We start from the raw sequence: 22,463 nt of genomic DNA on the forward strand, positions 1-22,463 counted from the left end.
TGATTGCACTTAGAGTCCCTGCACAGATACTATATTCAGTGCCCACACCTGGGGTGGGGGAAAGAAAAGGCAGTGGTATTTACTGAAGGCATAATATGTGCAGAGTATTATACTAAGTGCCTGGGAAGGTATGATGCAGTGGGGTTGGTAGACACAATCTCCGGCCACAGGAGGAGACAGACATCAAGTTAACGTAAGGATAGGAGACATTTTATATAGATTGTAAGTGCTGTGGGGCTGAAGTGAGTATCAGAGTGCTTAAGGGTGGGGGAAGTATGCAGCCAATATTGTAGGTGAAGCAGAGCGGAAGACAAGTGGGGAAATGAGGACTTAAGGCCTCTTAGAAGAGATGTGATTGTTAGGAAGGTTTTGAAGGCGGGGAGAGCGGTGGATCGTCAGCTGTGATGAAGGAGGGAGGAAGGATGTGGGGAAGGGATCGATGAGTGGTGGGATAGATGAGGTGGAGGTACCGAGAGTAGGTTGGGGTTAGAAGATTGTGTGGATTGGACCGTAGTAGATCAGTTGTAGCGAGGGAGAGTCGACTGCAAGGAGTTTGGTGTGGAGGTTTATGGGCAACGGGAGGAGGTTTTTGAGTAGGGCGATACGGCCTAAACGGCTTTTCAGAAAAACGATCCCAGCAGAGCGGAGTGTGGAATGGGAAGAGACAGGAGGCCAATGTGGCAGTCATGGCTGGAAATATGTGCTTGGATCATCCTTCCAAGAAGTTGGACTCCTTGTCCCGCCCACAGCTTTGCTCCCTCTACCCTCGGGTGGGGCCAAATAAGGAGTCTTTGTGTTTTCTCTCAGGGAGACCGTGTTTGAGTGCCCTGTACTTTGAGCAGGTCTCTAGCTTCTATCAATCAATCAATCAATCAATCGTATTTATTGAGCGCTTACTGTGTGCAGAGCACTGTACTAAGGGCTTGGGAAGTACAAGTTGGCAGCATATAGAGACAGTCCCTACCCAACAGTGGGCTCACAGTCTAAAAGGGGGAGACAGAGAACAAAACTAAACATACTAACAAAATAAAATAAATAGAATAGATATGTAAAAGTAAAATAAATAAATAGAGTAATAAATATTTACAAATATATATACAGGTAGAGTGTATATTCTACTGTAGAGTGACTGCCCCGTCACCCTTAGTGTGGGGTGGAGCCAGAGTAACTGGGGGATTGGAGAGAAGATTCATTTGTTAGTCGCACGGCCCTGGCCAATACTTTTCCAGAGTAGCAGTCACTCATTCAGTAAATAAATACAGTCGACTGAGGTAAAATGCTGTCAGTTCTCCCGTTGGTTTCCGGTATCCTTGTCTGTCAGCTGGAAGTACTAAAAATCTCCAACCAAGGTTGCTTCATTGAAATATCGGTGGCTTTAGAACCATCTCAATTTTGGAACTTGCGTTGGACAGCGTGCACCGTCTTTGAAAAGTCAGCTGACCTCTTCAAAGCACTTTCCCAGTGGAAAATGGTTTCTTGTCCTAAACAGGCCCGATTTCCTTTGATGGACTCCTTTAATTAGAACATTCACATTGTGAATCTGTGCCTTCCATGTGGTTTGTGTGAATTTCCAATGACCAAGATTCACCTGAAAATTCCTCATGACTTCCACTGTCATCCCAATCCCAATTTATAAACAGCTTCTCCCCTTTTATCATGTCCTTGGTGCTGCTCTTTCCCTCTTCCCATCCAACTCTCCTTTTCGTGTGCTTTTCCCTTTCCTTGTCTCCCCCCAAATGACTCCTTCCATGAGTTTCTCCCCTGTACTTGTTCCCTGCTGCTCACATTATTAGCATCTTTCCTTCCTCTTGTTTCTGTGATTCTCCCTCTCTAATCTCCATCCTCCAAGGATGGACCTCAGGCCCAGTTGTTTTCTCCCGACCTCATCCTCATATATGGAAGGTGGCCCCTGTTCAAATGACTCCCACAAAGGAAAGCTAAATGCTGACTGACCTAGTTGAGCTCCGTGATTCTACCCTAAACTGGAGACAAGTCCCAGTCGTTTCCTGGGCCCCTTCAGGCTGGGCAGAGGTCAGCTGGTGGAGGAAGGAGGGGATTTTAGATTACCTCCTTCTTGGAGACGAGAACTGGGTTGATCGATACTCTAGGTAGGTCTCCTGCTGTTAGGTAGTTTGTGCTTGTGGTTCCCTCCCATCAGAGGCATACCTAGGAACGCTTTCCACAGTGGCACCCCCTTTGAGCATCCAGCAGGTTCAGTCAGAGAAGGGGGCTAGGCTCCCCCTCCATTCCTCGGCAGCCCCAGTTTCTGGGCCGAGGGACTGAAAATAGAAACTGGCTCATCGGGAGGGGAAAGCAGATGTCTGAACTCAAATTAAACCCTTGGAGGTTGGGTGCAAAAGGAGAGCTCTTTGAGTTCCATACCAGTGCATGTATAATTCAGACAATATGAATCTAGGCAAACAATGACTCCATGTGATTTTTATTTTTTTTGGTGGGTATGTGTGTGCGCGCTTGCACATTTCACTAGATTAATGGTGAGAAGCTGCTGTTCGGTCTCTTAACTCATTGTCCTAAAACTTAGATACTAAGAATTTTTCTTCCCCAGAGGATGGTTTTGGGGTTCCTTCAAAAGCCAGAAGACCTAAACATTGGAGGGTGGGGTAAGAGCTGGGAGGGTGGGAGATTGGGAACAAGTCTTTAGAGTTGTCGTGCTAGGTCAGCTCTGTTGTCCATCCAGCCCTGTATCCTGCCTGACCACTGGCACCAAAGGGTATCTGGAGGAACGGTTATATTGGTCATCATTCATCCTTGACAAACTGACCAGTTAACATTCCTAACTCTTCTTTGGACATCTCCTTTGGAACAATCCATGAATTGATCTACACTGATGAACCACAAGAAGCTTGGGAAGACGAAAACACATGTATGCCTATCACCGCTGACTGAAAAAGTGGTTCCGTCTGTTTGAAGGCGATCAGTTCTAAACAAACCTCTTGAGTGTGTTGCGCCCTTTCAACCTGTTGCGCTCTAAGTTTGAAGGATGGGAAGGAAAATTTGGAGATCAAGCAGGCTGATGTGCACCCTCTTTTTTTTTTCCTCTTTTTTTTTTTCTTTGGTCATGAGACTTCTGAGTTTTTGCAACAAACAGTATTACGGGTGGCAGTAGGAAATGGTGGCTTCTGGGTGGGGATAATGAACACTTTGTGGGCTGGTGAATTCTGGAGCATGACTAAGATTCTTGTGGCTGCTTGCTTTTTTTTTTTTTTTTAATCTCTCTTCAAAGTTAACTAACATAAGAACAACAGTAATCTAGCCTCCTTGAATGGAAGAGAGATCATTTCAAGACTGTGAAAGCTCTCCATCCCCTTTAAGCCTCAGAAATCAGTTGCCGTTTGAACCCCTTTTCTCCTGTCGCTATTCTCTTTCCTACCCTTGGTGACGGGATGGCTAGCTTCAGCCCACGCACTCTCGCCCACATCCTACCTCTGGCCTGGAATGCCCTCTCTCCTCGGATCAGACAGATAATCGCCCTCCCCGTCTTCAAAGCCATATTGAAGCCACATCTCCTCCAAGAAGTCTTTCCTGACTAAGCCTTCCTCTCCTCTTCTCCCACTCCCTTCTGCGCCACGCTTGCTGCTGCTTCTTTCATCCTCCCTCCCATCCCATGTGAGAAGCAGCGTGTTTCAGTGGAAAGAGCCCGGGCTTGGGAGTCAGAGGTCATGGGTTCCAATCCCGGCTCCGCCGCTTGTCAGCTGTGTGACTTTGGGCAAGTCACTTCACTTCCCCGCGCCTCAGGTACCTCATTTGTATAATGGGGATGAAGACTGTGAGCCCCACATGGGACAACCTGATTACCTTGTATCTACCCCAGCGCTTAGAACAAATACCAAAAGTATTATTATTATCTATAATATATTTATATTAAAGTCCGTCTGCCCCCCTCTAGACTGTGAGCTCATTGGGGGCAGGAATGTCTATTGTTATACTGTACTGTCCCCAAGCGCTTAGTACAGTGCCTTGCACACAGTAAGCGCTCGGTAAATACGATTGAATGAGTGAATAAAGCCAAGACATAGAATGGCATTGGGGTGGGCTCAGGCTAGTGTGTGCCCCGATTCCAGCCTCCCTTCCTTCCTAGAAACTTGCAGCCGTGCCACTCTGAGAACAGAAGGGTGCCCTCCTCCCCTCCCGCAAAAGCCTGCTCTTTCTCGAGGTGGGAATGGGTGCCACCTGGTCTTTAGTGCTCACACACTTAAGGCTTAGTTCAGACGTTGGGGAGTGTCTTTGCCACTGCTTAGGATTTTGGCCCTTGCAAGTCTCCGCGGCACTCTGCCAACCATTTGCTCATATACTATTCCTGGAGACCGGAGGTGGGAACAACTTCTCCTGTCTGAGAGAAGTGGAATGATGATAGCCTGACGATAGCCTCACTTCGGCTGAGTTGGTAAATGCTGTCAACCAATCAAGGCTTTATCACTGGTTTAAATTGGAGAAAGTCTCCCATCCGCAAGGCATGCAAGTTCATTCCTTCATTTATCAATCAAGGTTTTATCACAGGTTTAAATTGGAGAAAGTCTCCAATCTGCAAGGCATGCAAGTTCATTCATTCAATCATATTTATTGAGCAGTTACTGTGTGCAGAGCACTGTACTAAGCGCTTGAAGTCCAAGTTGGCAACATGTAGAGACGGTCCCTACCCAACAGTGGGCTCGCAGTCTAAAAGGGGGAGACAGACAACAAAACAAAATATATCAACAAAAGAAATAGAATAGTAAATAAGTTCTGTACCCGTGGAGTAGTTGAAGGTAAATTTACTTCTGCTGCATGTAGTTCTTCAAATTGTTTGTGCAATATGCTTTTCCTACTGCAGTAGACAACTCTGTTAAACCATAGTAGTGATGGGAAGCCCTCGCCCCAATGTCCTCAAAACTACAAATAATAATAACGGCATTTATTAAGCGCTTACTATGTGCGGAGCACTGTTCTAAGCTCTGGGGAGGTTACAAGGTGATCAGGTTGTCCCATGGGGTGCTCCCAGTCTTAATCCCCATTTTACAAGTGAGGTAACGGAGGCACAGAGAAGTGAAGTGACTTACCCAAAGTCACACAGCCAGGATTTGAACCCATGACCTCTGACTCCAAAGCCCGGGCTGTTTCCACAGAGCCACGCTGCTTCTCATACAAATGAAAAAAATAATCTCTGCATACAAATGTCTGTTCAGGGACCAGCTGATTGTGCCGTATATCTAAACAGGTGCGATGATGGGAAGCGGCCTCGCCTAGTAGAAAGAGCACGGGCCTGCGATTCAGAGGACCTGGGTTCTAGTCTCAGCTCTGCCACTTGTTTGCTGTGTGACCTTGGACAAGTCACTTATCTGTGCCTGTTTCCTGAACTGTACAGTGGGGATTCGATGCCCAATCTCCCTCCTAGTTAGACGGTGAGCCCTATGTGGGACCTGATAAAGCATTTAGAACAGTGCTTAACAAATCCCGTGATGATTATTAATTAGTATGACAGAATATAGAACTCAGTCCCGATGAGAGGGTGTGTTTAGTGTATAGTAGAAAAGCCTGACTTGGAGAAGGCTTGCTGTTTCCTGAGATTCCCCAGCTTTAATGAGGAAGAAGAGTTGGTAGAGTCATTCATTCTTCAATCGTATTTATTGAGTGCTCTCTGTGTGCAGAGCACTGTACTAAGCGCTTGGGAAGTACAAGTTGGCAACAGAGACGGTCCCTACCCAACAGCGGGCTCACAGTCTGGAAGGGGAGACGGCCAGGGACTCCAGCTCAGACTAAAATTGAACCTTTGAAAGGTTGGACGGAACGCTGTGGGTGGAAAAAATGTCAACCCCTTATCAGTCTCTGTGTCCTGAAAGAACACAATGTTACCACCTCGTGCTAGACACGCTCTCAGACCAGAGAACATGATGTTCTTAATAGAGCAGTGAAGCTAACTGTATTCCACAGTTCCCCTCAGCCAGTAGAAAAGAAGGAAAATAGGGCAGGAGGAGCCAGATAGGATTGTTGTCATCGCTGTTCCCCCAACCGAACACAAACATAAGTAGGTGACTGCAGAAAGCTTCTCCCTATTCCACCTGCTTTTGACCTTCTCCAGTCTCCTCCGCCCACTCCCCCAAGCCCAGAGTCGCTGCAGTGGCGATGGCAGCAATGCAGTCTACTCCTGTTATGCTGCTGCTGCTCTGATGACTTGGGCCAGAGCCATGTTCTGTGGGATTTTTCGCTAGGGACGATGACAGCCAGGGTCCCGGCCACCGCTAAGGTGGTGGCCTTAGTACAGTGCTCTGCACACAGTAAGCGCTCAATAAATACGATTGATTGATTGATTGGTGGGCGCAGTAGAGGATTAGTCTTGTGTACCCCCACCCCATGGAACGTACCAGAATTCCGGTCATCTTCACTTTGTGGAATGACTAGACCCAACTACAAAGAATACCCTTTTTACCTTCTGATCCGCTATTTAGACCCATTTCGTCACGAGAACCGCAACATCTCTCCTGATTTCCAAAATGTCATCTTCTGGCTACCGGTGAGGGTAATTTAAAGGGCTGAGGAATTATCTGGGAACAGCTGATTAGTGACAGTCGATTCTCTGAATGGAGGTGAAATGGTACCCAGCCCTGCCCAACTTGCTGTTCTAAACAGACCGGTATGAAGAACAGAAAACTCCAGTTAGTCCTTGTGTAAATAATACCTTGGCAGTAAGAAGCCAAAAACCTCCGTATTGAACCAAGAGAGAATGGGCTGAAGCAATGTTAAAGAAAAAAATGTTTGACACACAAGTCAGGCATTTTGAAGAGACCAAATTGCCTCATAATGAAGGAGCAATGGGTTCTCATTTGAATAATGATCTCATATTGTGTATGAGGCCAAAAAGTCAGTTTCATAGATACAGGGCAGTGCATCTGGAGCTCTAGCCTTGTCCTGATGCCGGGAGCACAGCACTTGTAAATGTGAAGGAAGAAGGGAGTATGCGTTTTCGGGTAGGTACCTAAATAAATGCAAACGTGTGCAGGAGTGAAGGGTTCTGTTGGCCTGCGTCCACATGCTTTTCTGGCCAGGTGGACTGAAATAAACAGTCTACTGTCATCAAAAAGCATTATCTGAGCACACACTTGGTGTGCGGTACACTAGGCCAAAGGGAAGTATAGAATAACCAGGTGACACATTCCCTGCCTATTAGGTGCTTACATTTTTTTTTTAATGGCATTTAAGCACTATATACCAGATGCTATTGAGCATTGGGGTAGATAGAAGATAATCAGGTGGCACAGTCCATGTCCCACAAGGGCTCACAGCTTTAATCCCCGTTTTACAGAGGAGGTAACTAAATCACAGAGAAGTTACGTGACTGGTCCAAAGGCACACATCAAGACAGGTAGCAGAGCCAGGATTGGAAACCAGGTCTTCTGACACCCTGGACTGGACCCTTTCCACCAAGGCCATGCTGCTTACATGTAATGGGGGAGATAACCATAAAATAGTTATAAAGGAGGTTGAATCAAGTGGACCTATAAAGCGATAAGTGCTAGAGTTGCCTGGGAGGATGACATGGCTCAGGGTGCTCGGAAGCAAATCAGAGGGAAGATGAGTCTACTGAAATGGCAGGAAAACAAAACACCGGACGGGTCTCACCCATTGCATCGGACTCCTCCCTTCCTCACCCATTTTCCTCAGCGAAAAAGCTCTTTGAACCTGGCTACCAGTTAGACTATCCCTGCCCTCTGCCCCCTCTATGGCTACTGACCAGTAAATGTGCTTTGTGGAGACCTAACCAAGGAACTGTATTTTTCATGCCGACTTAAAATCTGCCCCCTCTTCTTCTGTGCCTGATGAGGAGAAGAGACTGACTACCCTTCATGGTTCTCCAGCCCCCTGGGAAGGAAATGGTCTCCAAGTCTCCCTATTAGTGTTACTACCTCACGGCGGACAGCCGTGTTTTCTCAACAATAAGAAGGTGGCCTCTGAATGAACTAAGTACCGGAATCAAAAATAGTTTTACAGTTGGCTGATAACGTCAAAACTACATTACCTAGTACCATATTTCTGGGAATTACCGAAGTGGCCACTGGCCTCCTAGGTTAACAAGTGTATGAGCCAGGCAAAGAAGAAACACTCAGGAAAAAGAATTGAGTTGGTGACTTTGTACCTCAGGCTTTTTATTTTTTTTCTAGAGGGGTAACACAAAGCAAGCAAAATAATGTTAGATTGATAATTGAGGATGCATAAATTTAGAAGCCTCTTTCCTAGGGGGACTCTGACAAAGTGCCCAGTAGCATTCCCCGGAGAACCACCGCTGTCCTGGAAGCGGGGCCTCCACTTGAGCACCTGGATGGTTGCAGGGAAGGGGAAGGGAGCCCAAGGGGGTTAGGAATCGTGAGTTCTAATTTGAGCTCCATTATGGGCCTATTGTGCAGTGTTGGGCAAATCACTGCACCTTTCATTGCCTCAGTGTCCTTATCCATAAAGTGGAAGTGAGAATGCCTGCCTCTCCCTGCGTCTTCGGGATGCCGTGAGAATACTGTGAACGCTTTTAAGAAAACAATGTGGCCCAGTGGAAAGAGCACCGGCTCTGCCACTTGCCAGCTTTGTGACCTTGGGCAAGTCATGTAACTTCTCCGGAAGACCTCAATTTTCTCATCTGTAGATTAAAGAGTTAATGCCTGTTCTTTAAACCCGTGAGCCTCATGTGGGACAGGGACTCTGACTCCAGATGATCTTGGGTCTAATACAGTGCTTGGCAAATAGTAAGTGCTTAACTATCACTGTTGTTAGAAGTGCACCCTGTTGCTATGGCCACATTAGAAAAAAAAAATAACCTGTCTGTTGCATGGGATGCACTTTCCCCAAGGCTTGTGTGTAATAAATCAAGAACCATTCCACAGCGTCGAAAAACCGCATGAAATTCCATTATGCTCTATAGTAAACGCCACTAAGATTGTCTAATCTTAACGGTTTAAAACTTAATTCTTCACATTAGAATTTTAAACTGAAAAGAATTTTTTTTGAAGATATTAACACCTAAAAACAAGAAGAGATTCAGTTCCCTTATTGTGGGCAGGGAATCTGTCCACCAGGTCTTATAGAGCAGTGTGGGCTAGTGGATAGGGTACGGGCTAGAGAGTCAGAAGGTCACAGATTCGAATCCCGGCTCTGCTGCTTGGCTGCTGTGACCTTGGGCAAGTCACTTCACTTCTCTGTGCCCCAATTAACTCATCTGTAAAATAGGGAATGAGACTATGAGCCCCATATGGGACCAGGGACCGTGTCCAACCCGATTTGCTTTGTTACCCCAGCACTTAGTACAGTGCCTGGCCCATAATAAGCACTTAGCAAATACCACGTTATTATTATTATTACCCTCCCAAGCACTTAGTTCAGTACTCAGCGCTCAAATTTGACTTATGGACTGTCTGATTAATTACCCAACTGCTCAGTGTCTTTCTCTGAGCTGCCTGACCAAGCCTTTTCCTCAAAGGCCCTCCTGGCCCCCTCCCACTCTGTGCTGCTCCTTGATTTGTAACCTTGAATTCTAACCTGAACAGCAGCCCACCCCCCCCACCCCCAAAAGCCGGTTGTACCAGTCCCATCCCAAGCCATTGCCTCTCCTCCCTTCCCTTCATCCCATTCCACTCTTTCAGGAAGCCAGGGCTGCAAGTGTGTGAATGGGAAGTGGAGATGGGGCGGGAACGGCTGCTGTTGTGGTCGATGTTAAGAGAGAACCAAAGAATTACCACAGAGGAAGAGCAAAGTTCAGCACATAAGGACGGCTAAAAAGAGGCCAGGGCGAGGGGAGTGAACTGAATTACCTACGGAGGTGGGACGAGACAGCTAGGCTGGAGCTTAAAAATCCTTGAGTACGCCAGCGAGTTGTGAAGGTGTTTGGGGTGTTGGGGCACACCCGTTTGAATCTGTGTTTAGAATTAGTTCTGCACAGTACCACGTTTTCAAGCAGGACATCCCAAAGAATTGAAATGGAGAAGCAGCACGGCCTAGTGGAAAGAGCACAGGCCTGGGAATCAAAAGCCTGTATTCTAGGTTCAGCCCTGCCAAGTGGTTGCTGTATGACCTTAGCCAAGTCACTTCTGTCCTTTAGTTCTCCCTCCTGCATAGACTTTGAGCCCAATGCGGGACAGTGACTGTGTCCAACCTAACTTGTATCTACTCCAGCACTTAAAACAGTATTTGACACATAGTAAGTGCTTAACAAGTACCATTAAAAAAAAAAAAAACAACCCAAAACCTTAAGGAAGCTGCTGTTGCCTAGGAGCAGTAGAGATCTCTGCTTCTTAGTAACTTTTGTGACACCCCTCCCAACCCCCCAAAAAACTGCCATGAGATTCTGGAGGACCAACTTTAAGCTTATTGTAACTACATTATCAGTATTCTTTACACTGACCCGTGAGACATCATTTGGATTAACGGGTTTGAGCTCCTCAGTTGATCTCAGACCTTGTGTTGGCAGTCTTTGTTGGAGGCTATTCAGTCTCCCGACTTACTTCATGGTTCCTGGTTTGCTTCTTAATAATGATGGCATTTAAGCGCTTACTGTGTGTTGGGCACTGTACAAAGTGCTGGGGTAGGTACACGATATCAGGTCTCACATGGGGTCCATAGTCTAAGTAGGAGGAGGATAGATATTGAATCCCCATTTTCCAGATGAGAGAATTGAGGCACAGGGAAGTGTAGTGACTTTCTCAAGGCGGGCAAGTGGTGGGGCAGGGATTGTGAACCTTATCGGTGGTTTTTCAGTTTTCTTTGATTTTTGTCCAACTTGGTTGAGCAACAGCTTTTTGCTTAAAGCACCTTGTAGCAGACCTAAGTCCTTCTGAATACCTGCACACCTTTGAGCTCTCTCCATTAGGGTCACCTTTAATGACAGCTAAAAGATCTTGAAAAATGATCCAAGACTTTTGAACCCCAAGAATTGAGCTGCTATTTTGGTATCTTGAAATGATGCCGAGGCTTGCCGAGGCATAGTGAGGTCTTGTTGAACAACAACTCCAAAAGGGATGCAGTTAACTTACTGACATTCCTTTTTTTACCCAAATGACTTCAAACTCTCATCTAGTGTAGTTTTGGGCTGGGGGCGGGTGGGTGGTTTAATGGTATTCAAGCGCTTAGTGTAGTGCTGTGCACACAGTAAGCGCTCAATAAATACGATTGAATGAATGAATTTAAGCACTTATGTGCCAGGCACTTTTACTCCATCCTGGGATAGATGCAAGTTAATCAAGTTGAACACGGTCCATGGTTCACAGTCTTAATTTTTCTTCTCTCCCCTCTAGACCGAAAGCTCACTGTGGGCCAGGAACATATGTGTCAGCTCTGTATTATTATATTCTCAAAGCGCTTAGTACAGTAAGTGCTTAGGAAATGCCATGATTGAGTCTTCCTTGAATTGGAATCTGTATGTGCCTTTGACAGGGTTCCAATTACTTTGGGTGCAGATTCTGAGCCTTATATCGATGGTGTGATAAGGCGTTTCCATCTCCCTCCACGTCCCTATTCAAAGGTCACATTTTTACAAGTCCCACCTGTTTCGTGAATGAGAGGCCTTCCCATGCCTGCCGCTCCTTAGCGGAAGGGGTTAAGATACGAATAGAGCAGGGGGCAGAGGATGTATGTATTTCGTTTTCAGACCCCAGTGAAGAGTAGGCGAAGTGTGATGTCAGGCTTCAGAGGACAAATGGAAAAAGCCAATTCTTCCAACTAGCCGATTTCCTGAAATGTACCATTTCTCTTCATCTTTGATGGTTATGATAACTAGATCCACTGGGGTTCAAAACCTGAAGTTTTTCTCACCACCAAACTGTAAGAGTCACCGTAGATTTTTGCATTTGATACTAAAGGATCTGGTTATGCCAAGGGGAGCAGGAAATGGTCTGAATGACTGGATCTTTTAAGGGTGGTGGAGATGAGCAGATTGGCGTCTGGATGGCTCGACTCATCTCTACCTGATCGCCTTGTAGCCAGTGCATGGAACAGTGCTTTGCACATAGTAAGTGCTTAATAAATGCCATCGTTATTATTATTATTCTAAAGGGGAGGGAGAACAGGCCTGCAATCCCCATTGTGCGGATGAAGAAATTGAGGCCGACCTAGCGAAGTGAAGTGACTTGCCTAAGATCACACAGCAGGCGAGTAGCAGAGCAGGGATTCGAACTTCGGTTCCCCTGCCCCCCAGACGCAGGCTCTTTCCCCTGGACAGCACCTGCTTTCCAGAAAGAAAGGGACAGACCAAAGTGAAGACTCCAGAGCCTTAAGAGTCTTGAAATTGGCTTGCATGTACTGGTCTTCAGCCCCGAGTACACGGTAACTGCTGGGCCATTAACCCCTTTTCCCCACTTTCAAAGGGTGAGCCAGGCAATTCAGTAAGCTAAAGTGTGGTTAGAGGCTGAGAGGCTGGAAGGAGGGAGGGCAGGGAGGAAGTGGGGCAGCAGGTGATTCCACCGAACCCCGCAGAATCACCTCAGCCCCGGCCTGAGGAAGTGGCGGAGCGTCGAGCTGAACTGGGATCTCGCCCGGGGCCCAGGTTTCTGGAAGCTCAAGGTGGGGTGTGGAGGGGGGCCTGTGGGAGCAGCACTGGAAAGGGAGAGCAGGAGGGACCAAGATGGGACGTGCAGGGGAGGGGACCAGAAAGGGGGTGAGGGGCTCAGAGCCGCAGCACTCAGCCAGCTGCAGCGCCGGACTGGCACTGTGGGGCTCGTGCAGAACACGAGAGGGTCTGTCCCCTTTTCCCCTCTTCACTCCACTGCCTGGACCAATTTTCTACAACATCTTTCTGGACATGTCTCCCCTGCTTGTCAAAAACCTCCAATGGTTGCCTAATTACCTCTCCATCAAGCAGAAACTCCCAACCATTACTATTCTATTTATTTTGTCAATGATGTGCTTCTAGCTTTACTTCTATTTATTCTGATGACTTGACACCTGTCCACATGTTTTGTTGTCTGTCTCCTCCTTCTAGACTGTGAGCCTGTTGTTGGGTGGGGACCATCTCTGTATGTTGCCAACTTGTACTTCCCAGGCGCTTAGTACAGTGCTCTGCACACAGTAAGCGCTCAGTAAATATGATTGAATGAATGAATCTCTCATTCTTCCCACATATGCAGTCTGTCACCAAATCCTGTCGGTTGTACCATTACAATATCGCTATCGTCCCTACTTAAGTTCTGCATCAGCATCCATGCGGACTTCCCTCCTTCCTCTCTCTCTCCCCACCCCTGTCCATGTATTCAACTCAGCCACCCAGATGATTTTTCTTAAAAAAAAAAAAAAAAAGATTCAGTACACTGCTTCCTATTCCTCACTGATTTATAGCCCAGCTCACACGCTTCACTCCTTCAACAACATATTCGCTGTGTCTCGATTTCGTCTGTCTCGTTGCCAGCCCCCTGGCCACATCCTCTCCCTGTCTGACGTGGGACTCCTCCCCCACCATATCCAACAGATCACCACTCCCCCATCTTCAAAGCCTTATTAAAACCACATCTCCTCCAAGAAGCCTTCCCCAATTAAGCCCTCCCTGTTTTTTTCTTTTGTTAAAAAGCTGGTGTTTGAGCATTTACTACGTGCCAGGGACTGTACTAAGCTCTGGGATAGAGACAGGATAATCAGGGTGGATACTGGCCCCATCCCATATATCTCTCACAGTCTTAATCCCCATTTTACAGATGAGGTAACTGAGGCACAGAGAAGTGTAAGTGAAATTTCCAAGGTCACACAGCAGACAAGTGGAGTACCTGGGACTAGAACCTAGGCCCCGGCTCTTTCCACTCGGCCACACTGCTTCTCTCTTCCTCAACCCTCCCTTCTGCGTCACCTTTGCACTTGAACCTGCACGGCACTTATGTTCATATCTGTAATTCATTTATGTTCATGTCTTTCTCCCTCTCGGTACTGTCAGCTCCTTGAGGGCAGGGAATGTGTCTACTGACTCTATTGTATTGTACCCTCCCAAGTGCTTAGTAGAAAAGTTATTTCCTTTCCTTGGTTAGATCTTTTAGTATTAGATTTCTTCTCTGTCAACTCTTGAATGTAAAGACAGGAATTCTGCACACCCTAAATACAGATATATTCATTCATCTCTTAAATTTGCTCATCCACTTTTAAGGTACAAGGCAGCCAGTTTATTTTACTTACTGCCTGTCCTACCCCTGGAAAGTTATCAGTCTTGTGGAGGAGGCCCACATATGCTGGGGAGGAGACCTTTGGGTTAAGCATTCATTCACATTCATTCAGTTTTATTGAGCACTTACTGTTCGCAGAGCACTGTACTGACCGCGTGAGAGAGTGCTTAAAGCACATAGTAAGCACTTAATAAATACCATCATTATTATTACAATACAACAAACAGCCGCATTCCCTCCTTCACAGCAAACTTACCGTCTAGAGTGGGAGAGAAACATTAATATAAATAAGTAAAATCATAGCAATGTACATAAGTGCTGTGGGGCTGGGTGGGAGGGTGAATAAAGGGAGCAAATCGGGGCGACATCGAGAGGAGTGGGAGAAGAGGATAGTGGTCTTGTGGATGGACGGTCATCTAGACAAGTGAGGCGGCCCCCCTCAGAAATAGACTTTAAAGGGAACCATGTCATCCGTTCCCATTGTGCAGGTTATAGACTCTTCCAAACCAAAGTACTGCCATTCGTCCCTCTATCGTTCTTCAGGCCCCAGGGGCAGTCTCCGGGGCTGATAATCACTAGCTACAGGTAGCCAAAAGAGACAGGACCCGTGTAACCAGTGTTCAGAAATAATGGGACAGCATTCTTTCTCAAGCCCTGAAAAGAAAGCAGGCTTGGGAGTGAGACTTGGGTAGTTTCTAATGAGCATGCCTTAGCTTGGGGAGAATGAGTTCCACGGATCAATTCAGTCAATGGTATTTATTGAGTGCTCTTATTGAGTGCTTACTATGTGCAGTGCACTGTACTAAGCCCTTGGGAGAGTACAGTACAACAGAGGTGCTAGACGTGTTCCTGCCCACAAGGAGCTTACAGTCTAGAGAGGGAGACAGACATTAAAACAATAGACTCTAGACTGTAAGCTCGTGTAGACAGAGCATGTGCCTGTTAATATTGTACTTTCCCAAGCACCTAGTACAGGGCTGTGCAGACAGAAAGCGCTCAATAAATATGATTGACCGACTACATTTGGGTATGAACGTAATAGTAATTGTGGTATTTAAGTGCTTACCATGGGCCGGGAACTGTCCTGGACACTGGGGTGGGTACAAGCAAATATTCTGTGGGGCTGAGGGTGGGAGAGTACTTAAAGCAGTGCCTGGCACATAGTAAGCGCTTAACAAATACCATCATTATTATTTCAGCACTATTAAGTGCTGAAAGGGTTTACTTACTGCAGCCCATCTTCCTTATTGACTCTCATGTGTGACCCAATGTTGAGAAAGGATTGGGGCAGGGTTGGGGGAAAGGGGAAAGTCCCGGCCTGGGCCCTTGTTCCATTTGTTCAGCCCTTGACCAGAATTGATAATGGTTCATTATTGACAGTTACGACTTGACTTTTCAATCTTCTGCCCTTGGCGTCCAGAGTCTCAGCCTAAAGTTAATTCACGGGTCTTGTTCTAGCTCAGGCTGTAGCCGTAATGCCTTATAATGCCACTGCTGCCTTTTTTGAGTCTAAAAATCTTTGTCCTCTGAGACCACCCCGGTTGTGCTTCTTAATAAATAGCAGTCCATTATAATGAAGTTTTAAATTAGTCATTTGGAAGGACGGGTGTTTAATTCTGGAATGGAAAGGCCGTTACTGGCATTGTTTGGAATCCTTACGAGAAGAGTTTTCTTTCCAAAATGTGTGTAGGTTACCTTGAGTCTTAGGAGATGGTGTTGGGAGTTAGTGTTCTTAGAGAAAAGAAGTTGTGAAGAAAAGTATATGGGAGGAGCGAGGAAAGGGTTAGGTATGCTAAATGGCTGTTGAATGCAGGGGAAAGGGAAATCTCCTTGGGAAAATTGGAAAGAGGCGTCTGTAATTCATAAGCAAGCTTTTTTCTCCCGGATTATTTTGTGCTGAATTGTGTAATACAGTCAGATGGTGAGGGCAGCGAGTTCTTCAGTTTTAGTTTTAATAATAACAATGGTATTTGTTAAGCGCTTACTATGTGCCAAGTACTATTCTAAGCCCTGGGGTAGATACAGGGTAATCGGGTTGTCCCACGTGGGGCTCAGTCTTACTCCCATTGTACAGGTGAGGTAACTGAGGCACAGAGAAGTGAAGCGGCTTGTCCAGGGTCACCCAGCAGACAAGTGGCATAACCGGGATTAGAACCCACATCCTCTGACTCCCAAGCCCGGGCTCTTTCTACTGAGCCATGCTACTTCTCCTAGCCTTGCTGCAGCCTGTAAAGGAAAAACCTGGCTGGAGTAATGTTTAATCTTTTTGCTCTGCAAAGAATTTAAGTCAGAGCATGTCAAGGGTAATTTGTCCTTCCTTCCATGTCAATGCCTCGAGTAGTCCTGAAGATTCGCAAAGGGGAAGTTGAATCTGGCCGCCTTTTGGAGAACAAATATTAGGTTGTCGTGAGACAAGTTAGAAAGGAGTGGTCAGGATTATTCATTAAGATTTGAAGGGCAAAGGCTGGTCGTAAATGAAACACGCTTCTCGGATACAGGTTAACTCGGGATGACATTTGCTCCAAATCATCGAGATACTTACGGGGCTGTCCTGTAACCCTTATTGAAACATATTCATTTGCCCACAGGCTGCATGAATGCCAGTTCATTCATTGACCGTGAAGCAGCATTCCATGGGTTAACTAGCCTAATTCATCTCACACAAGTTGATGGTTAGGATTGTTCGGAGTAGTTTGGTGTAGTAGAGGCAGATATCCTTGACTGCTTATCCTCTATTTTCCTACTTAGCTAAGTGCCTTCTACACACTAACCGATTTCCTTGGAAACGTTTAGGTTTTTATTTTCTTTTTCAATTTTAATTTTCATGCTTCTTCTTTTCTTCCCAAGTCTCTATTGGAAAAGTTCTTGATTCCCATTGCCTCACAAGCAGAAAGCAAAGTCTTCTACTTGAAAATGAAAGGCGACTACTACCGTTACTTGGCCGAGGTCGCGGCTGGAGATGACAAGAAAGGTATGTCTTTGCAAGTGGGTCTAAGGGGGTTGGTGCGGCTAACGTAGGATGACCCCTTCCACGGTAACTATTAAAGTTCAAAAACGATTTGGGTCAGGTCTTTGAAACCCAAGGACTCAAGACTTTTTATGGTCTTTGTGTTCAAAGAAAAAATAGAAAGCGATCTTCTAAAACATAGTCATTTTGGTGGTGAAGGAAGTGAACTTACACCTCAAGGGTAATTTCTTTCATCGACAACTAACATTGAGTTTGGAGCACGGGGTAAAAAGATTCTTTTTTCCTAGTGATTCTTTTGTTACCATTGTCTATTTTGACATGTTGGGTCCTCTTCAGTAGATGGCCTGCTTAAAATCTAACTGATCACAGCTTCTGACGAAGCAGTGGAATTTGCAGGAAGAGCCAAACGGTAATAATGTGTAATGTTAACTGGAATTTTTGGTGGTCACGTTTGTCAGCACACATCTGCAGGTTGGGACAGAGATGAATAAATTGAAGATCGGCAAGTCTAAACAGAATTAGCAGATACTGGAGATGCTTGCCTGATTTTTCCCTTGGAAACCTGACCACCAGCTTAGTGCAATCTCCCGGAAGCCAAAGACCTCCCTTTTAGTCATTTTTAACTCTTCGGGCTTAGTGATATTTTAAAGCCCGGGGTGTTTTTAATCGTCAATTAAATGCCACTTCTCCTTTTACAGATGTTAGATTTCTATAGATGCTTGGGCCCACGTGAGAGCCTCACCCGCCGACAATGGGGGCAAAAGTTATTTTCTGCCACTTGATAAACTTTACACAATAGGATTGAGGAATAATGTTGAAATATTTGCAAGTATACCAAAATTATTTTTGGGCCTTCTGAAAGTCGAGGCAATACATATTTGTGAAATTGCATTCTTTCCCCAGGGATAGTGGACCAGTCACAACAGGCATATCAAGAAGCTTTTGAAATCAGCAAAAAGGAGATGCAACCAACACATCCCATCAGATTGGGTCTGGCCCTTAACTTCTCCGTGTTCTATTATGAGATTCTGAACTCCCCAGAGAAAGCTTGCTCCCTTGCAAAGACTGTAAGTTGGTTTATTGGGGGTTTTTTTTGTGTTTGTGTGTGTATATGTGTGTGTGACCTTTTCTCAATTTAAGCCATAAAATATATATATCTTTTTTAAATCACAGGCTTTTGATGAAGCCATTGCTGAACTTGATACATTAAGCGAAGAGTCATACAAAGACAGCACACTAATAATGCAATTACTGAGAGACAACTTGACAGTAAGTACAGTACCATTAAACTTGTTTTATTAATCAAGGTATTTAAAAAAGGGAAGAAATGCACTTTTACTTCTTCAAGATTTATGACTAAAATAAATAAGAGCAATTAACTAGCAGTAGTTTGGTTTTACCCCTAATGTGATTCATCCAGATGAGCCGAAGTCTTGGAAGGTATAGCTATGATCTAATTATGAAGAGAAGCAAGTTTATTGAATACCTAGCGCTCAGATTCCAAATTTATCCAAGTGATCTAGTGAATTTTTTCCCAATGTCCTCATTTTCAGTTTTTGAAACCCCACCGTTTGCTTCGTGTTGCGAAATGTGAAGACCCAGCAAATAGAAGCTGCAATATTTATAGGATTAAAGGGGTGCTGTCACGAGTTAGGAAATTGTCATTGGTTTCTGTGTACCCGTCGTGGGTAATAAATGCACGCTCTTGAAAATCTCTTGGCACAGTATAAAATTATCTGTTCCTTTGGAATAGAATTGTTTCGGCTTTTTCAGGGTGGAAGAATTTCTTCTTACCCCAAGAACAAGAGTGCCACTCGAATGACTGAGCTGTTAATGGTAGCTAAAATCGCTCTCTTTTAGGTGTAAAACTGGCATGTTAGCCCACTTCCCCATAAAGGTGTTTTGATTGGAATGTACTATGCTACATGAACCCCTTCTAGTTTTAGCCTTAAAAGTGTGTGTTTTGGGGGTGGGGAGGGGCGGGAGGACATTCCTCTTTAATTATCCTTGGAACAGGGTTTACTGCAGTCCCCACACCCTTAAAGTGATCCTTTAGTTGGCCATCAAAGTCAGCTAGTTTGTCAGATTGGTTTCCTGGTTTTTGACTTTTTGACACCAATGTGTGAGGCCTTCGTTTTAGTGAGGTGCTAAAATGTATGGTTTCTTTCCCAGAAGAGAACAATTTCTAATGGTCCTTATTTCACAGCGGACTACGCCAATATTTGAAATGCAACAATTCCCATTTTTTGTCGCTGGCACCTTTAACATCTCACTAAAAGAACTTCTGCCTTCTCAGCCCAGGTGTTGTTCCTGACTTTTTTCAGTAGATCGGCACTTCCCTCAAAACTAAGCATTGCCCTTAATTTTTCTTTATTTACAGAGGTCGAGAGAGAGATGGTGGGTGATTCTTTTTTCACCCCCTTATTTAAAAGTAGTTTGCATTAATGTTGCATGGACTATCTCATTTGAGCAGCACTGATTGTATATTCAAAGGGAGATTTTTCAGTTTTCTAGCCCGTGGTCTCATCAAGACGGTGAGGAAACAGACACAATCTGTTAGCCACTAGTACCCCTTTAAGCAAAATATGGAACGAGTGGATCGGGGGCCTGTCGTGCCTATTTATGGAAAGGTTTGAATTCAGTAATGTTCAAGGTTTCCTTTGAACATAACATTGTGTATGGCACTTTGACAGTTTTATTTGTTTGATTGGTTAGCGGGTGATTTAGTCCATTGATTCCCACGTGCTAGAAGTGACGTGTGATTCAAAAAAGCCAAGGTGGTCACCAGGCCAAACTTGGTTTGGCCAACTAGGGAGGGTGGAGGAAAGGGAATTAAAGAGGTGGTAGAGCTTGGGGAAGGGGTAGGAAAGGATGCAGAGAATGCAAGACCCAGCAAGCAGCCTCTGAAGGTGTTCTGGTTCTGGGTCTCTCGAAGCTCAGCTGAGCTGCTTCAGCCCTCATCATCATCAATCGTATTTATTGAGTGCTTACTATGTGCAGAGCACTGTACTAAGCACCTAGGAATTACAAATTGGCAACATATAGAGACAGTCCTTACCCAGCAGCGGGCTCACAGTCTAAAAGGGGGAGACAGAGAACAAAACCAAACATACTAACAAAATAGAATAGATATGCACAAGTAAAATAAATAAATAAATAGAGTAATAAATATGTACAAACATTTATTCAGCCCTGGGGGGTGGGGGTGAGTGAAGTTAAGGATCCCACTAAAAGCCCTGTGAATTCAAAAGCAGTGGGTTCACCCCCACAGCTGGAAATCTGGGAGCACCAGCTTTGGAATTGGTGTGGCTGACTTCCCTCCCCAGCTCCCCGTTCACAATCCCTCTCAACTTTTTGTCTTTTTAATCATTTCTCTAGTCTCCAGCCCACACAAGAGGCTGCTCTGTAGCCCAGCTGCCTCTGTACTCATCTCTAGAGAAGCAGCGTGGCTCAGTGGAAAGAGCCCGGGCTTTGGAGTCAGATGTCTTGGGTTCAAATCCCGGCTCCACCGCTTGTCAGCTGTGTAACTTTGGGCAAGTCACTTCACTTCTCTGGACCTCAGTTCCCCCATCTGTAAAATGGGGATGAAGACTGTGAACCCCCCGTGGGACAACCTCATCACCTTGTTACCTTCCCAGCGCTTAGAACGGTGCACATAGTAAGCGCTTAATAAATGCCATTATTATTATTATCATCTCTGGCTTACCAGACGTCACATCAAGAGTGGTGGCGAGTGGGAAGGACTCACTAATGAGTAGCAATCAACATTTTGTTGCGTCCACAATTGGAAGCCGAATTTGTAGATCAACTTTTGTCCTCCGTATTTGGAAATGACACTGCCGTTTCCGTACACATTCCCCCAAAACACCTGAAGTCTGCTTATGCTAAGGTGAACTGCAGTGTTAGCTCTATCATCATCATCAATCATATTTATTGAGCGCTTACTGTGTGCAGAGCACTGTACTAAGCGCTTGGGAAGTACAAATTGGCAACATATAGAGACAGTCCCTACCCAACAGTGGGCTCACAGTCTAAAAGCTCTATTTTGGGAGCGGGCCTGGTTAAAATCGGACTCTCATGCTGGTGGTCTGTGATACGGAGGGTCCCCTTTAGTCGTGAAGAATAGGTCGTCTTCCACTGGCTTTCTGTGGAAACCACATTTAGTTCGTCCTACCCGTCAGGCTGACTTCCAGTGTGTATTCTGGTCACTCTACTCACGCTCCCCGCCCGCTGACACAATCTGCCGACACCAATCTCCGTTGTTCTTCGCCTGGGGTTTGGGAGGTATCTCAGTGGCCGAGGAAGGCGTTCGAATAAAAACTCTCTTAGAGCAAGTCTCAGCCTGCCACCTCCCTCTCCTTTCTCCGGCGGCCAAACCCCGTCCGCCGACTTAGCGTGCAAAATCTTGACGCATTAGCTGGGCTGTAAGGGTTGGTAATGCTTCAGACCAGATTTTAATCGTGACCCTTGTGCAGTTGACTGCAAAATGTCACCCACACACACACACTCCCCACCCCACTTCCTCCGTGGCACCAGATCAGAAAACCTGAATGTTACAACCAGCACCATTTTGGTTTCTCGTGTTTCACACGTGCGAAAATCTGTTTTTCTCTTCATCAGTTGTGGACATCGGACACCCAAGGAGATGAAGCCGAAGCAGGAGAAGGAGGGGAGAATTAACCAGCCTTCCCACTTTTGTCTGCCTCATTCTAAAAATTTACACAGTAGACCATTCGTCATTCATGCTGTCCCACAAATAGTTTTTGTTTACGATTTTATGACAGGTTTTATGTTACTTCTATTTGGATTTCTATATTTCCCATGTGGTTTTATGTTTAATATTTAGGGGAGTAGAGCCAGTTAACATTGGGGGGAGTTATCTGTTTTCATCTGAGGTGGCCAATATGGGGATGTGGAATTTTTATACAAGTTTTACAAGTGCGGCGTAGTACTTTTGGTACATTGTGGCTTGACAAGGCCAGTGTCAGTTTCCATATCTGAGCAAAAGAGACCTGCCGACGCACATATTGGTCTGCCTGGGTGGGGTTGGGGGCGGGGGGGGGGGGCTAGGGGATGTGGGGGCGGGGCGGGGGGGGGAGGGAGGGGGGGCTTGGGGAGAAAGTGGAGAAGGGATTAATTGGTTCCAGCCACAGGTGTAGTTATTGTGGGTACTTTAGGGTTGGAGCAGTCGTGGCTGTGGTAGAAGCAGGTACGGCTCATGGGGCGACGAGTCAAGCCATGCGTATCTGCGGCATATACAATCTCAGCGTGGACACCTTTAGAACCGCGGCTGCGAAAGCGTTCCTTCGGGCAGAGTTTGAACCTGGTCGATTTACTCGGGAGAAGGGCAGAAAACGGTTCACATTCCATTCTTTGTAAAGTTC

At 45.8% G+C, this 22,463-nt stretch overlaps 1 protein-coding gene across 2 annotated transcripts in view; it reads left to right on the forward strand.

The window, feature by feature from the left end:
* YWHAZ (tyrosine 3-monooxygenase/tryptophan 5-monooxygenase activation protein zeta) overlaps window positions 1–22,128 on the forward strand; it is a 37,062-nt gene extending 14,934 nt beyond the window's left edge. For both annotated transcript variants that reach the window (XM_038745213.1, XM_038745214.1), the window contains exons 3-6: window positions 16,959–17,082; window positions 17,983–18,146; window positions 18,253–18,348; window positions 21,700–22,128. In XM_038745213.1, the coding sequence (XP_038601141.1) occupies window positions 16,959–17,082; window positions 17,983–18,146; window positions 18,253–18,348; window positions 21,700–21,759 (444 nt within the window). In that variant the 3' untranslated portion in view covers window positions 21,760–22,128. The remainder of the gene's footprint in view (window positions 1–16,958; window positions 17,083–17,982; window positions 18,147–18,252; window positions 18,349–21,699) is intronic.
* The last annotated feature ends 335 nt before the right edge of the window (window positions 22,129–22,463 follow it).

The sequence above is a fragment of the Tachyglossus aculeatus genome, chromosome 4 (assembly GCF_015852505.1).
Source record: "Tachyglossus aculeatus isolate mTacAcu1 chromosome 4, mTacAcu1.pri, whole genome shotgun sequence".
In the NCBI taxonomy this organism is placed as follows: domain Eukaryota; kingdom Metazoa; phylum Chordata; class Mammalia; order Monotremata; family Tachyglossidae; genus Tachyglossus; species Tachyglossus aculeatus.